The sequence below is a fragment of the Lagopus leucura genome, unplaced genomic scaffold (genome assembly GCF_019238085.1).
Source record: "Lagopus leucura isolate 7727_CA_CO unplaced genomic scaffold, USGS_WTPT01 35238-0_obj-0_obj, whole genome shotgun sequence".
NCBI classification, from domain to species: Eukaryota; Metazoa; Chordata; class Aves; order Galliformes; family Phasianidae; genus Lagopus; species Lagopus leucura.
The window spans coordinates 1-12,946 of NW_024964995.1; the positions used below are offsets into that span (position 1 = coordinate 1).

Here is a 12,946-nt window from a genome sequence, read left to right on the forward strand (position 1 = left end):
GGGGGGGTTCTTACACAACGGTCGGATCGGGGCAGGGAAAGGGGGAAACTGGGGCAAGAAAACACGATTTTGGGGAAACCGACCAACCAAAAAAGCACCAAAACCCCCTGAGATTTGGGGCTGTTTGCAGTGCTTTGGGCTGGGAGCGCTGCGGTTCCGTATTTGGGGCCGAGCGCCGTTGCGAAGCAGGGAGGAGTTCTATGGGAGGAAAGTTTTGGGGTTAAACGAGAAACATTGGGGGCTTTTAAAGTTTTGACCCCCAGTTCAGCTTTTTCCCAGCTCCCCCCCCATTTTTCTGTCATTTTGGCTTTGCTTTTTTTTTTCCTCCTCTTTTTATGGGGGAAGTGCTGGTGGGAGAGCACACAGCAGCACCTGCTGGGATGCTTTGCTCACAAATGGGGCAAAAAGAGGCGGTTTTGGTTCCGTGGCTCTTTTGGCCTCAGATCTGGGTTCTTTGGCCCCCAAACTGGGTTATTTTGGACTCAAAGTGGGGTGGTTTGGCAGCAAAAAGGGGATCTTTGGCCCCGGATCTGGATTCTTTCAGCCCCAAAATGGAGAGGAGGAAGCGTGGGGAGCAGGAAAACGTTTTGTTTTGGGGGGAAAAGGGGTGAAGGAAGGGGTGCGTGGGGGCCCCCCAAAGTGAGGAGGGGTCCTCGTTAGTGGGATCCCTCATTAATGGGGGCTTCTTAATTGGGCGTCTTAATGGGGTCGGGGCATGGGGTGCAGGAGGAAATCGCTCTCATTATAGGGTTATGAGGCCTCAGTCTCACCCCAAAATGCTTCTTGGGGGGGGGTCCCACTGCTGACCTCAGCCCCCCCCCTCATTTTGGGGTGAATTTGGGTGATTTTGGGTCGCAACCCCCAAGGATTCCATGCACAGCCTTTCATTTCAGGCTGCCCACCCCAGACTCTTCCTGGCCACGCTTTGGGCTCAGCATTCCAGCCCCCCACCCCACCCAGCAGTAATTACCACTTAACGAACCTCCCTACACCTAATTAACCTCCCCCCAGCGCCTCGTTAAGCCTAATTAAACTTTTTGCACACCGTTCCCTTTTGGGGCCGTTTCCCTTTAAACTCAGCCCCTTTTAGGGGCACGTGGGTCGTTTGCTTCCTTTCCCAATCAATGCTTTTAATGAACGCGTGCACATAATTAATTAGCAGATACTGTTAATTGTTGCTGGCTGTTACAAGGTTAAGCGGGGCTATTTTGGGCTCCTGCTCGGGTTGCAGTTCCCCAGCAGCTGCTGTGGGGCCGCAGTGGGATCCAATGGCTTTCCCTGCTTCCCCCCAAAATTCACCACTTCCCAGCACCAAAATCCCCCACATTTGCCCCAAATTTACCCCAAACCCACCTGCAGCCCCAGATCTGTCCGGTTTGTAGCTTTCTGTTATTTCCCTCTCTCTTCTTTTCCCTCAATTTCCCAAATTTACCCCAGATCCTCTTTGGGTCCCCTATAACAAATCCCCGTCTGCTCACAGACCCCAAAATTGACTGAAATACCCCCAAATTCCCCCAAATCCCCTTGTCCTTTTTCACCCCATCTGCTCACAGACCACCAAACTGGCTGAAACAGCCCCGAATGGACCAAAATACCCCAAACTTACCCCAAAACTCCCTCTGGCAACAAACCCCGTTTCCACCCCATCTGCTCACAGACCCCAAAACGGACCAGAATGCCCCAAAGTTCCCTATAGGAATGGGATCAAAGGAAGGAATGCCCCACTTCCCTTCAACCAGGCTCCCCTACACCAAGTTAATGTGTGCTTGTGTGCACCAAGCTAACGTGTGCTAATTGGTGGCGTTAATTAAAATGGTGTTAACGAAGGGACCCCGTAACATTGACCCCATTGTTTTGGGCGCTCTGTGACTTTGGTTTTCGGGAAGCCATAATGGGGCAAAAAAGGGGAAAACGAGTCACGAAGTCGATTCTTATTGATGAACGCTGTGCTCTGCAGTGGAGTCTTCCAAGCAGGGCCAAATTAGCAGGGTTGCTAATGAAGATCAAAGCCTTAAAAGGGCCTTAACGAGCAGTCCAGTTGGGCACTGGATGACTTGAGTTTATGGAGCAACACAGTGGGACCGCAGCGAGTCCACGCAGCCATTTTTGCGCCCCCCGGGGCCCTTTCTCACCCTTTCTCACCCTTTCTCACCCTTTCTCACCCTTTCTCACCCCTTCTCACCCCTTCTCACCCTTTCCCCCTTCTCCCCCCGCTGCCCAGGCGCAGGATGGCGGAGCAGCCCGTGGTGCCCGTCTTCTGCACCGGGGTGTCGGCGCAGGTGCAGCGGCAGCGAGCCAAGGCGCAGGGCCTGGGGCAGCACCAGCAGGCCGTGCGCTTCCACGGCCAGGACTACGCAGCGCTGCGCGGCGCCTGCCTGCGCTCCGGGAGCCTCTTCAGGGACGAAACCTTTCCCCCCGCCGCCTCGTCTCTGGGCTTCCAGGAGCTCGGCCCCGGCTCTTCCAAAACCCGTGGCGTGACGTGGAAGCGGCCGACGGTGAGCGTTAATTAACACATAATTAGCCCCGTTTGTTCCATTGCCATCCGATTGATGCCCGCTGTTGGGAGTCCGACACAACGGCTGGTGGATTTGGTCCTTTGCCTCGTTAAACCTTTCCCTTTTTGGGGTTAATTTGGGTTAAAGTCGCCAGTTCCCTCATTCAGACCCTTTGCGAGGTGAAGAAAAAAGGGAACTGTCCCAATGTTGTGCCCTTCTTCATCGCTTCCCCCATTAAAACCCCATTTGGAATGAAGAAAAAAGGGAAAAATCCCAATTCTGGCCATTTTTTACCCTTATTTTAGGGCTTTCCCCCTCTTTTTGCCCCCTTGGATATCCCAGTGTTGGCCATTTTTCATTGGCCCCCTCATTAACAACCCCTTTTGGGGTGATATCCCATTAATTTGGGTCTCCGGGGTTTCCCCTCTTGTTGCCATCCAGGAGCTCTGTCGGAACCCAAGGTTCATCGTGGACGGCGCGACGCGCACCGACATCTGCCAGGGAGCGCTGGGTAGGAGAGGCAGCAGCTGCTTTACCTCGCCTGGGGGCTTTGGGGCAAGGCTGAGCGTTTTGGGGTCAGTACTGAGTGTTTTGGGGGCAACGTTGGCCGTTTGGGGGTCAGCATTGTCAGTTTTGGGGTCAGTGTTGGCAACTTTGGGGTCAGTGGTGACCATTTTGGGGTCAGTGCCGATTTTGGGGTCAATGCTGATGAATTCTCTCCCTTCTGCACCCCGTAGGATCACTGTGGGACCCCCTGAAGCCCCCCCGGGGTGTGAGGACCCTACGGGGAAGCACCAGCAGCCCCAAAAACCCCTTTTTTCACCCCAAACCCAGGTGACTGCTGGTTGCTGGCAGCCATCGCGTCCCTGACGCTGAACGAGGCCATCCTGCACCGCGTGGTGCCGCACGGCCAGAGCTTCCAGGACGGCTATGCTGGGATCTTCCACTTCCAGGTCTGCTCCTTCTCGCCCCAAATGGGTTTTTTTCGGGGCTCCTTTTGCTGCTTTCCACCCCAAAATGGGGTTCCTCTCTCTCTGGGCGCATCGCAGCCGTGAGTCACCCTCTGTTCGGGTTGGGCGCTGCAGGGTGGGGGCCATAAATGGGTGTTTCCCCCACAAAATAACCCCACATTTATCCTGGGGACAGGATGAACCCGGCTGCTTAATGAGTTCTGGCTGTTAATTATTGTTGGGGCAGAATAAAAGGGCGGGTTTCAATTACTGCGCTTCTGGCAGCGCAGAGGGCTCAGCTCCTGCAGGGAAAAGGGCAGAACGCAGGGAGCCCCGCAGCCTGGGGGCACTTTCAGCCTCCTCCTCCTCCGTGCTGCTTCTTCCTCCTCTTCCTCCTGCTCCTCCTTCCTCTTCCTCCTCTTCCTTCCTCTTCCTCCTCCTTCTGTCCTTTTCCTTCCTCCCCCTCTTTTCTCCCTCTTCCTCTTCCTTTCTTCCTCTTCTCCTTCTTTCTTCCTCTTCCTTCCTCTTCCCTTCTCTTCTTCCTTCCTCCCCCTCTTCCTTTCCCCCTCCTCCTTCCTTTACAGCTTTTGGGCTCTGACTTCCCCACATTTGAGCATCAATGTTTTCAATTCCAGGGTCGGTTTTTGCCAGTTTTGGGATTGGATTTCACCAACGTTGGGACCTATTTTCACAACCCAATGGGTTTTTTTCCCATATTTTGGCTTCAGCTGGGGATTTGGGGGTTGATTTTCACAATTAAAGCTCTTTTTTTTTCCTCCTTTTTTCTTTTTTTTTTTTTGCCATATCTCGCCTTACATTGGAGACTGTGAGGCTGACATTCACCTCTCCTCTCCTCCCTTTCTTCTTTTTCCTTCCTCCTCCTCTCCCATGTTCCTCCTCTTCCTCCTCCTTTGTTCCTTCCTTCCTCTCTTCCTTCCTTCCTTTTTTCCTTCCTTCCTCACTTCTCTCCCCTTCCTTCCGTTCTTCCCCCTTCCTTCTTTTCCCTCTCCTTCCTTCCCCCTCTCTACTTCCTCCCTTCCCTCCTTCCCTCCTTCCTTCCTTCCTTTCTCTTTCCTTCCCCTCTCCTCCCTTCCCCCTCCTTCCTTCCCCACTCCCTCCTTCCTTTCCCCCCTTTCCCCTGCCCAGATCTGGCAGTTTGGTGAGTGGCAGGACGTGGTGGTGGACGATTACCTGCCCACCAAGGACGGCAAGCTGCTCTTCGTCCACTCCGCCGAGGGCTCGGAATTCTGGAGCGCTCTGCTGGAGAAAGCCTACGCCAAGTACGGCCCGACCCCGACCCCACCTTTATTCTGGGACAAAACGCCCCGACAACGGCTCCACAAATCACATTCTGCAGGGTGAACGGCTGCTATGAGGCGCTGTCTGGAGGCAGCACCTCGGAGGGCTTCGAGGATTTCACTGGGGGGGTCACGGAGTGGTACGACCTGCGCAAGCCCCCCCAGGACCTCTACCAGATCATCCTGAAGGCGTTGGAGAGGGGATCCCTGCTGGGCTGCTCCATCGATGTGAGCTGGTTTTGGGGGGAGAAAAAGGCGTTTTGGGGGGAGAAAAAGGGGGGGGGAAGGGGGAACAGGGGAGAAATGGGGAGAGGAAGAGAAGGGGGAAAGGGGGAAAAAGGGAAAAGAAAGGAAAGGGGGAAATTTGTGTGGCTTTCCCCCAAGATGTCCCACGTCCCCCCAGATCACGAGCGCCTTCGACATGGAGGCGGTGACGTTCAAGAAGCTGGTGAAGGGCCATGCCTACTCGGTGACGGGCGCCAGGCAGGTGAGGGCGGCCGCTGTTCGGGGGCCAAACCCCGCCTTGGGGTCACGGCCCTCACGGCGCCCTTTGCAGATCAGCTACCGCGGGCAGTCGCTGGGTCTGATCCGCCTGCGGAACCCCTGGGGGGAGGTGGAATGGACCGGAGCCTGGAGTGACAAGTAAGGCCGCGCCCCTCGTTAGTGTTAATTAGCGAGGGAGGGCACCGACGGGCTGATGGCTGTTGGTTGTCTCAGCTCCTCCGAGTGGAACGCGGTGGAGCCGGCGCTGAGGCAGCAGCTGATGGTGAGAATGGAGGATGGGGAGTTCTGGTGAGTGGGGGCGACGGAAAAGCGAAAGCCTTCCCTTGGCCGTTTTGTGTCCCTTGTGGAGGTGATTTTGTCCCAAAGGAACGGGGCTCAGCATCGCTGGGAACCTTTCCTCGCCCCAGGATGTCGTTCCGGGATTTCCTGAGGGAATTCACCCGCCTGGAGATCTGCAACCTCACCCCCGACGCCCTGCAGTCCCGCAAGTTCCGCAAATGGAACACGAGGCTCTTCGACGGCTCCTGGCGGCGCGGCAGCACAGCCGGCGGCTGCAGGAACTACCCTGGTCTGCTGCCTCTGCCTTTCCCCTTCCTCTTTTCCCCTTCCTTTTCCTCTTTTCCCTTTTCCTCTTTTCCCCTTCTTTCCCCCCTCCTCCTTCCATTTCCCCTTCTTTCCTTTCTCCCCCTCCTCCTTCCTTTCCCCTTTTTTTCTCCCCCCTTTTTACCTCTTCCCCTCTCCCCACAGCCACCTTTTGGATCAACCCCCAGTTCAAGATCTGCCTGGAGGAGGTGGACGACGACGGGGACGATTTTGGTGGCCGTGAGCCGGGCTGCAGCTTCCTGCTGGCCCTCATGCAGAAACACCGACGGCGCGAGCGCCGCTACGGGAAGGACATGGAGACCATCGGCTTCGCTGTCTACGAGGTGTCCGTCTGTCCGTCCCTCTGTCTGTCTGAGGCTTGTCCGCCTGCCTGCTGCTCATCTGCCGGTCTCATCCCTCTGTCTGTCTGCCACCCTCTCATCCCTCTCGCCTGCCTTCCTCCCCCTTGTCTGTCTGTCTGCTGCCCTCTCCCTCCTCTTTTCTGTCTGTCTGCCTCTCTCGTCTGTTTGCCACCCTCTTGTCTGTTGGTCTGCCTGTCTGCCTTTCTGCCTGTCCCTGCTCATCTGTCTGCCTGTCCTTCCCTGCTGCCTTTCTGTCCCTGTCTGCCTGCCCGTCTGTCCCTGCCTATCTGTCCGCCTGTCTGTGTGTCTGTCCTCCCGCCTCCCCACACCACCTCACCCCCATCTCCCTTCCCACCCCCTCCAGGTTCCCCCAGAGGTTCGTACTCCTCCTGCTCCCGGCCGGCTCCCGGCGGCTCCTCCATCACACATCGCTCACCGCATCGGGCCGTCCCTCCTCCGCTCCGCCTTTTCCTCTCCCATCCCAACAGCACCTGGGTCGCTCCGGGCTCCACCTGCCGCGCGATTTCTTCCTGTCCAACGCGTCCCGCGCTCGCTCCGAGCAGTTCATCAACCTGCGTGAGGTCAGCACGCGCCTGCGCCTGCCGCCCGGCGAGTACATCGTGGTGCCTTCCACCTTCGAGCCCAACCGCGAGGGAGACTTCGTGCTGCGCGTCTTCTCCGAGAAGAAGGCGGGCACTGAGTGAGCCTCCCTCGTTAGCGCTAACGAACCTCCGCCTCCGCGCCACCCCTGCGGTCGGCGTCCCTCCCACCCCGCTCTTGGCATTCGTGCGTCCCAGCGCCATGGTTTTCATCCATCCACTCATCCGTCCCAACCCAATGGTTTCCATTCGTCCATCTGTCCGCTCATCCGTCCATCCATCCATCCATCCATCCATCCATCCATCCATCCATCCCAACCCATTGGTTTCCATTTGTCCATCTGTCCACCCATCCATCCATCCACCCATCCATCCACCCATCCATCATCCATCCATCCATCCCAACCCATTGGTTTCCATTCGTCTATCTGTCCACCCATCCACCCATCCGTCCACCTATCCATCCGTCCATCCACCCATCCACCCATCCCAACCCATTGGTTTCCATCCACCCACCCATCCATCCATCCGTCCGTCCATCCGTCCATCCTCACCCATTGGTTTCCATTCATTCACCCCCACCCCCATTGGTTTTCATTCATCCATCCGTCCGTCTGTCCATCCATCCATCCCAACCCATTGCATTTCACTCATTCCATCCCATAATTTTCCGTTCGCTTCTCCCAACCTGTTTTTGTTTTTTATTCATTCCTTCCATCCCATAATGTTTAATCCATCCATTCCCACCCACTTCCATTCATTCACCCATCCGTCCATCCGTTCATTCATTCCCACCCGTAATTTTTCATTCCTGTTTTTCTTCGCAGAGAAATGGACGACAAAATCGAGGCGAAGCTCCCGGATGAGGTGAGGCTTTTAACTAAAACTGCTCTTTTCTCCCCCAAAAGTGCCGTTTTTGCTCTCAAAAGCTCTACATTTCCTCCCAACCCCCATTTGTTCCCTCAAATCCCTGTTTATCTCACAAAAAAAATTACTTTTTCCCCAGAAACGCCCATTTCTCCCCCCACAATCTCTGTTTTCCCACCAAAAAACCCTATCTTTCCCCCTAAACCCAATTTCCCCCTCCCAAAACCCAATTTCCCCCCCAAAAAACATCACTATTTATCCCCCCAAAAAACTCACTTTTCCCCCCTAAATACCCATTTTTCCCCCAAAACCCCATTTTCTCCCCAAAACCCTTAACCACCCCCCCCAAACCCCATTCACTCCTCCCACCAAAGCCCCCCCAGAAAGCAAAACCTCCCCCCCTTCCCATCGCCGCCTCCTTTTGCCCAAAACTGCCCTTTTTCCCCCCAGAAAGTGCTGTCCGAGGCCGAGATCGATGAGAACTTCAAGCAGCTCTTCAGGCAGCTGGCGGGGCCGGTGAGAGCCGCTATGGGAACCACAGATCCTATAGGAACCACAGCCCCTATAGAAACCACAGCCCCCCTATGGAACCACAGTCCCCCCTATAGGAACCCCAGGCCCCCCCTATAGGAACCACAGCCCCCCCTATAGAAACCACAGCCCATATCCCCCTATAGGAGTCAAGCAGCTCACACCCCCTATAGGATGTGGGGACTGTTATGGGGTGCAGCCCCATGGGATGTTAGGGCTGTTATGGGGTGCAGCCCTATGATCTGCCCTATAGGACATGGAGATCAGCGTCACGGAGCTGCAGACGATCCTCAACCGCATCATCGCCAAACGTGAGGGGGGGCAACGCACATTTTGGGCTGAAAACCCCCCAGAACGGCTCATTTGGGGCCCAGAACAAAAACGTCCGTTCCTGGGCTCCCTTTTTGGGTTCCCATAGGAATTGTTGGGGTTTCTGTTTGCAGATAAGGACCTGCGCACCAAAGGGTTCAGCATCGAGTCGTGCCGCAGCATGGTCAACCTGATGGACGTATCCTCCTCTTTTGGGGGCACTTTCCCCCTTTTTGCCCATTTTCCTCTCATCTGGGGATTTTTCCCATCCTTTTTTTGGGCTTTTTCACCAATTTTGGGCTATCCAGATCCCATAATCCCCCCATTTCACCTCTTTTGTAGGGCTTTTCAGCTGCTGTGGGGTCTGTTAGCTGTTAGGGCTTTTGAGGGATTTTCACCTTTCTGTGCTCTTTTTCCAACACTTTTTTGGCCTTTTTGCCCATTTCTCACCGTTTTGAGGCTTTCTCATCCATTTTGGGGCCTTTCACTCCTTTATTTTTGGGACTTTATGCCCACTTTAGGTTTTTTTCCTCCTTTTTGCTCTTTTTTTTAATTTCCAGGAATTGTGCCCCAAAATCTCCCAGTTTGTCCTTAACTCCCCCTCACCCCATAGAAAGATGGGAACGGGAAGCTGGGCCTGGTGGAGTTCAACGTCCTGTGGAACAGGATCCGCAATTACCTGGTGGGGGCTGGGGGGAGATGTGGGGTTTCGGAAGGGGGTTGTGGGGTGGGGGCTGGGGAGGGAGGTTATGGAAGTTGGGGGGGTGTTGTGGGGTTTTGGTGGGGGAGGGTTATGGGGTGTGGGGGGGAGTCATGGGGGATGGGGAGGGGCTGCGGGGGGGATTGTGGGGTTTTGGGGGGGTTAAGGGGGGTGATGGGGTGGGGGTGGGGGTCTGGGTTTCCAGTAGGGTCCCGCTGATGCCCCCCTCCCCCAGTTTTGGGGTCCCACTGATGCCCCCCCCCCCCCCCATTTTCGGGTCCCACTGATGCCCCCCCCATTTTCGGGTCCCACTTATCCCCCCCCTTTGCCCCCCCCAGGCTGTGTTCCGCAAGTTCGACCTGGACAAGTCAGGCAGTATGAGCGCCTATGAGATGCGATTGGCTCTGGAAGCATCAGGTAGTGCACTCGTTAATTAACCCGGTCACCCTTAATTAACCCATCACGGAGCCCCCCCTCAAACCGCACGCTTCGTCCCCAAAAGGCTACAAGCTGAGCCAGAAGCTGCACCAGCTGCTCATCACCCGCTATGCGGAGCCCGACCTGGCCATCGACTTCGACTCCTTCGTCTGCTGCCTCGTGCGCCTGGAGACGATGTTCCGTGAGCGCCTTCCCCCTCCAGCACTGGGGGCAGCCCCAAATCGCTGCTTTCCGACCGGGGAGGGGAGAACCTGCGTGGAAAACGCCGCATTTGGGGCTTTTCTCCTTAAAAATCGGCCATTTCCTCCTGCTTTTCCCATTCAGCCCCCATCGGGTTTCCCATTTTCCCCCCAAAATCTGGTCTGGTTTTCCCGATTTTTACCAGAAATCAACAACTTCCATGGGATGAAGAAATCCACAAAAAAAAAAAACCATGAGATTTTGGGGTTTTCCCCTCAAAACACAGAAATTCCCTCGTTCCCCCCGAATCCCATGAGGTCGTTCCAACTGTTACCAAAAATCACCAGTTTTAGTGCTCGACCGCGCAGAATTTCCCCTTTTTCCCCCCAAATCGACCCCAAAAAGCTCCAAATTCCCCCCAAAATGTTTCCCTGTACCAAAATCCCACCTTTTTCCCCCAAAGGATTTTTCCAGGCCATGGATGGGGACAAAGATGGCGTCGTCACCTTCGGACTCCTGCAGGTGGGGGGGCACTTGGGGGCATTTTGGGGCACTTTGGGGCATTTGGGGGCACTTTTGGGCACTTTGGGGCATTTTGGGGCACTTGGGGGCATTTGGGGCACTTTGGGTTCATTTTGTCGTCATTTGGGGCCATTTGGGGATTATCTGGGGATTATTTGGGGGTCTTTTGGGGTGACTTTGGGGTCTGTGTTCATTTTGGGGGCAGTTACGGGGTCATTTCAGGCCATTTAGGGATAATTTGGGATTACTTTGGTGTCACTTGGGGTCACATTTTGGGGTTAATTGGGCTCCTTTTGGGGGTGTTTGGGATCATTTGGGAGCATTTGGGGCTGTTTTGGCTTCGTTGGGCCCCATGTTTGCCCCATTTGGGGACGTTTTGGGATCCTTTGCTCATTTTGGGGTCTCGTTGCTCCCGGCTGCAGTGGCTGCAGCTCACCATGTTTGCCTGAGCGCTCCGTGGGACGGCGCCGACCCCACAGCAACGCCGACCCCACATCAATGCTGACCCCACATCAATGCTGACCCCACAGCAACGCCGACCCACGACCGCCCCGACCCGCAGCCCCCTTTTGGGGCGAATCCTCCCCATTTCCCCCCGCCCCGCAGCGGGGTTTTGCTTTTGGGATGGCAGCGAATCAGGGATCTCCTGCAGGGCGCCCGTGTTTTTCTACTCTGAACCCCACAGCCGGCTGAACCAAAGCCCTGCCCTTGTTCTCCTCTTCCTTTCCCCCCCTTTTCTTCCCCCTTTTTCTCCTTTTTTCCCCCAAACTCGCCTTGCTTTGCTTCAGGGCCCCCCACCCAAGTGCCGAACTGATGCTGTACATTTTGGGGCAGATTTTATATTTTTATTTCTTTTTATTATGGGATTTTTTTTTTTCATCTGTTGTGTCTGCGAAGGATAATAATAATAATAAAAAAATGGCTACGAGGGATTTTGGGGAAGGACCCCGAATGGGGTTCTGGGGTCGCAGGGTGGGCTGGGGGAGGATTGTGAGGATTTGGGGGAGGCAGAGAGGTTTGTGGGGGGGTTTGAGGTCGGGAGAGACGTTTGGGCGTCCGCGAGGAGGCTCTGAGGCCACGGGGCGCGTTTTTGGGGAGGATTCGGCTGTTCTGGGGGGTCGTGGAGCTGCTGGGGGATTTTGGGGCAGTTCCGACGGATTTGGGGCCCTTGGGACGCTTTTCCTCCCGGCGCCAAATTCTCTCTTTGCCCCGCCCCCTTCCTCCTCCCTCCCTCTCCCATTGGTCCCCTGTGTTTAAAATCTGCATAGCTACGCCCCTTGCCTTATTAGGAGAGGCCACGCCCTCTACCTCCCTCTCTCCCCCCCATTGGCCCCCGTGTTTAAAATCTCCATGTCCCCACCCCTCACCTTATTAGGAGAGGCCTCGCCCCCTTCCTCCTCCCTCCCTCCCCCATTGGCCGCCTGTACTTAAAATCTGCATGGCCACGCCCCACTCTCCTAATTAGGAGAGGTTACGCCCCCTCCTTCGTTCTCACGTGGGTTTTTCGCGCCGGCGCGGGTTTTTTTTCCCGCGGTGATGGCGGCCCCGGAGCGGGATGCGGTGCCGGTCCCGGTCCCGGTTTCGGTTCCGATCTCGGTGGAGGCGGTGTTGCGTGAGTTGGCGCTGTTCGAGCTGCGCTGCGACGGGGAGGACGCGACCGATAAACGTGAGGGGGAAGAGGGGCTGATGTCAGGTCATTTTGGGGGGGCTTTGGGCATCACAGGAGCTGATTTGGGGCCTCGGGACCCCCTGCCCCCCCCTCCCCCCCATGGTTGTGGGGCCGCCCCATCTCTGTGCCCCCCGCAGTGCTGGAGCTCTGCCTGTCCCACTCGTTGGACCCGGTGACGTTGGCTAACGAGCTGCTCGCCTTCATCACCAGCAAAGCCCTCGACCCCCAGCTCAGCCCCGAGGTCCTCAGCGCCTTTGAGCACGAGGTGAGACCCCAAAATCCCTCAAATTCACCCCAAAACGGTGCTGGGAGCTCTGGGGGGACCTCATTCCCTCCCACCCCCCATAGGTGCTGAGCAGGAGGGACAGACGGACCCGCAGGACGGACAGCCGCTGCCTGCACGACGTGCACACGTTGCAGGAGCTGTATCTGCCTCTTTTGGGGGGAATCTGTGGGAAATCGGGCAAATCTGGGGGATTTCTTATAAAATGGGGTGAAGTTGTGGGAAATCCCTCAGATGTGGGGGGATTTTGTAGGAAAACGAGCAAAACCGCAGCAGGAAAATGTGGATCTGGGGGCTTCTCCCATTCAAACCCCCCAAACAGAGTGGGCTGAGCCCTTCCACCGCTCATTAACACTAATTAAGGCAGCCTTTAATTAATGAGCGCCACATTCCTTAACGACCGAAGCCTCGACGAGGAGGAGGAGGAGGAGGAGGAGCAGCAGCTCTTGGATTCCTATTCCACCCCATCCAAAGTGCGGACCCACAGCAGTTCCCTCATTCCCCCCTATTTCCCCCCCCCCCCAAAAAACCCTTCCCCTTCTCCCCCTTTTTTCCCCCAAACCAATTCCTCTTTTTCCATTTTCTGCCCTCGAGCTCGTTCCCTTTTCCCAATTTTTCCCCTTTTTCCCCCAGAATTTTTCCCATTTCTCCCCCCAA

General features: G+C 56.0%; 2 protein-coding genes across 4 annotated transcripts in view; both read left to right on the forward strand.

Moving 5' to 3' along the window:
* Window positions 1-2,213: 2,213 nt before the first annotated feature.
* On the forward strand, window positions 2,214-11,258 carry CAPN1 (calpain 1). 3 transcript variants are annotated; one of them, XM_042892348.1, is made up of 21 exons: window positions 2,214-2,495; window positions 2,937-3,006; window positions 3,330-3,448; window positions 4,592-4,725; window positions 4,803-4,971; window positions 5,147-5,230; window positions 5,300-5,385; window positions 5,461-5,535; window positions 5,655-5,815; window positions 5,995-6,173; window positions 6,556-6,567; window positions 6,680-6,891; window positions 7,618-7,657; window positions 8,108-8,173; window positions 8,442-8,499; window positions 8,632-8,696; window positions 9,111-9,179; window positions 9,536-9,614; window positions 9,700-9,816; window positions 10,279-10,337; window positions 10,760-11,258. In XM_042892348.1, exons 1-21 carry the CDS (start codon window positions 2,229-2,231, stop codon window positions 10,784-10,786), a joined length of 2,148 nt encoding a protein of 715 aa, XP_042748282.1. In that variant the 5' UTR covers window positions 2,214-2,228; the 3' UTR covers window positions 10,787-11,258. The 3 variants fall into 3 exon arrangements, with proteins under 3 accessions (XP_042748282.1, XP_042748283.1, XP_042748284.1); XM_042892349.1 differs by lacking the exons at window positions 10,279-10,337; window positions 10,760-11,258 and having other exon boundaries at window positions 9,115-9,179; window positions 9,700-9,791; XM_042892350.1 differs by lacking the exons at window positions 2,214-2,495; window positions 2,937-3,006; window positions 3,330-3,448; window positions 4,592-4,725 and having other exon boundaries at window positions 4,885-4,971; window positions 5,128-5,230.
* A 207-nt stretch (window positions 11,259-11,465) lies between these two features.
* Window positions 11,466-12,946, forward strand: part of LOC122191935 (DNA polymerase alpha subunit B-like) — a gene marked incomplete at its 3' end in the record, with an annotated part of 2,236 nt that continues 755 nt past the window's right edge. The window contains exons 1-4 of the mRNA XM_042892351.1: window positions 11,466-12,003; window positions 12,144-12,271; window positions 12,355-12,431; window positions 12,696-12,762. Of these exons, the coding sequence (XP_042748285.1) occupies window positions 11,874-12,003; window positions 12,144-12,271; window positions 12,355-12,431; window positions 12,696-12,762 (402 nt within the window). The remainder of the gene's footprint in view (window positions 12,004-12,143; window positions 12,272-12,354; window positions 12,432-12,695; window positions 12,763-12,946) is intronic.

Excerpts from the sequence above, each read along its gene's own strand:
- CAPN1 (XM_042892348.1), top strand. The coding sequence starts at position 2,229 with ATGGCGGAGCAGCCCGTGGTGCCCGTCTTCTGCACCGGGGTGTCGGCG. Across the intron at positions 8,174-8,441 it reads TCAGGCAGCTGGCGGGGCCG|GACATGGAGATCAGCGTCAC; the intron begins GTGAGAGCCGCT and ends TCTGCCCTATAG. Across the intron at positions 9,180-9,535 it reads ACAGGATCCGCAATTACCTG|GCTGTGTTCCGCAAGTTCGA; the intron begins GTGGGGGCTGGG and ends TGCCCCCCCCAG.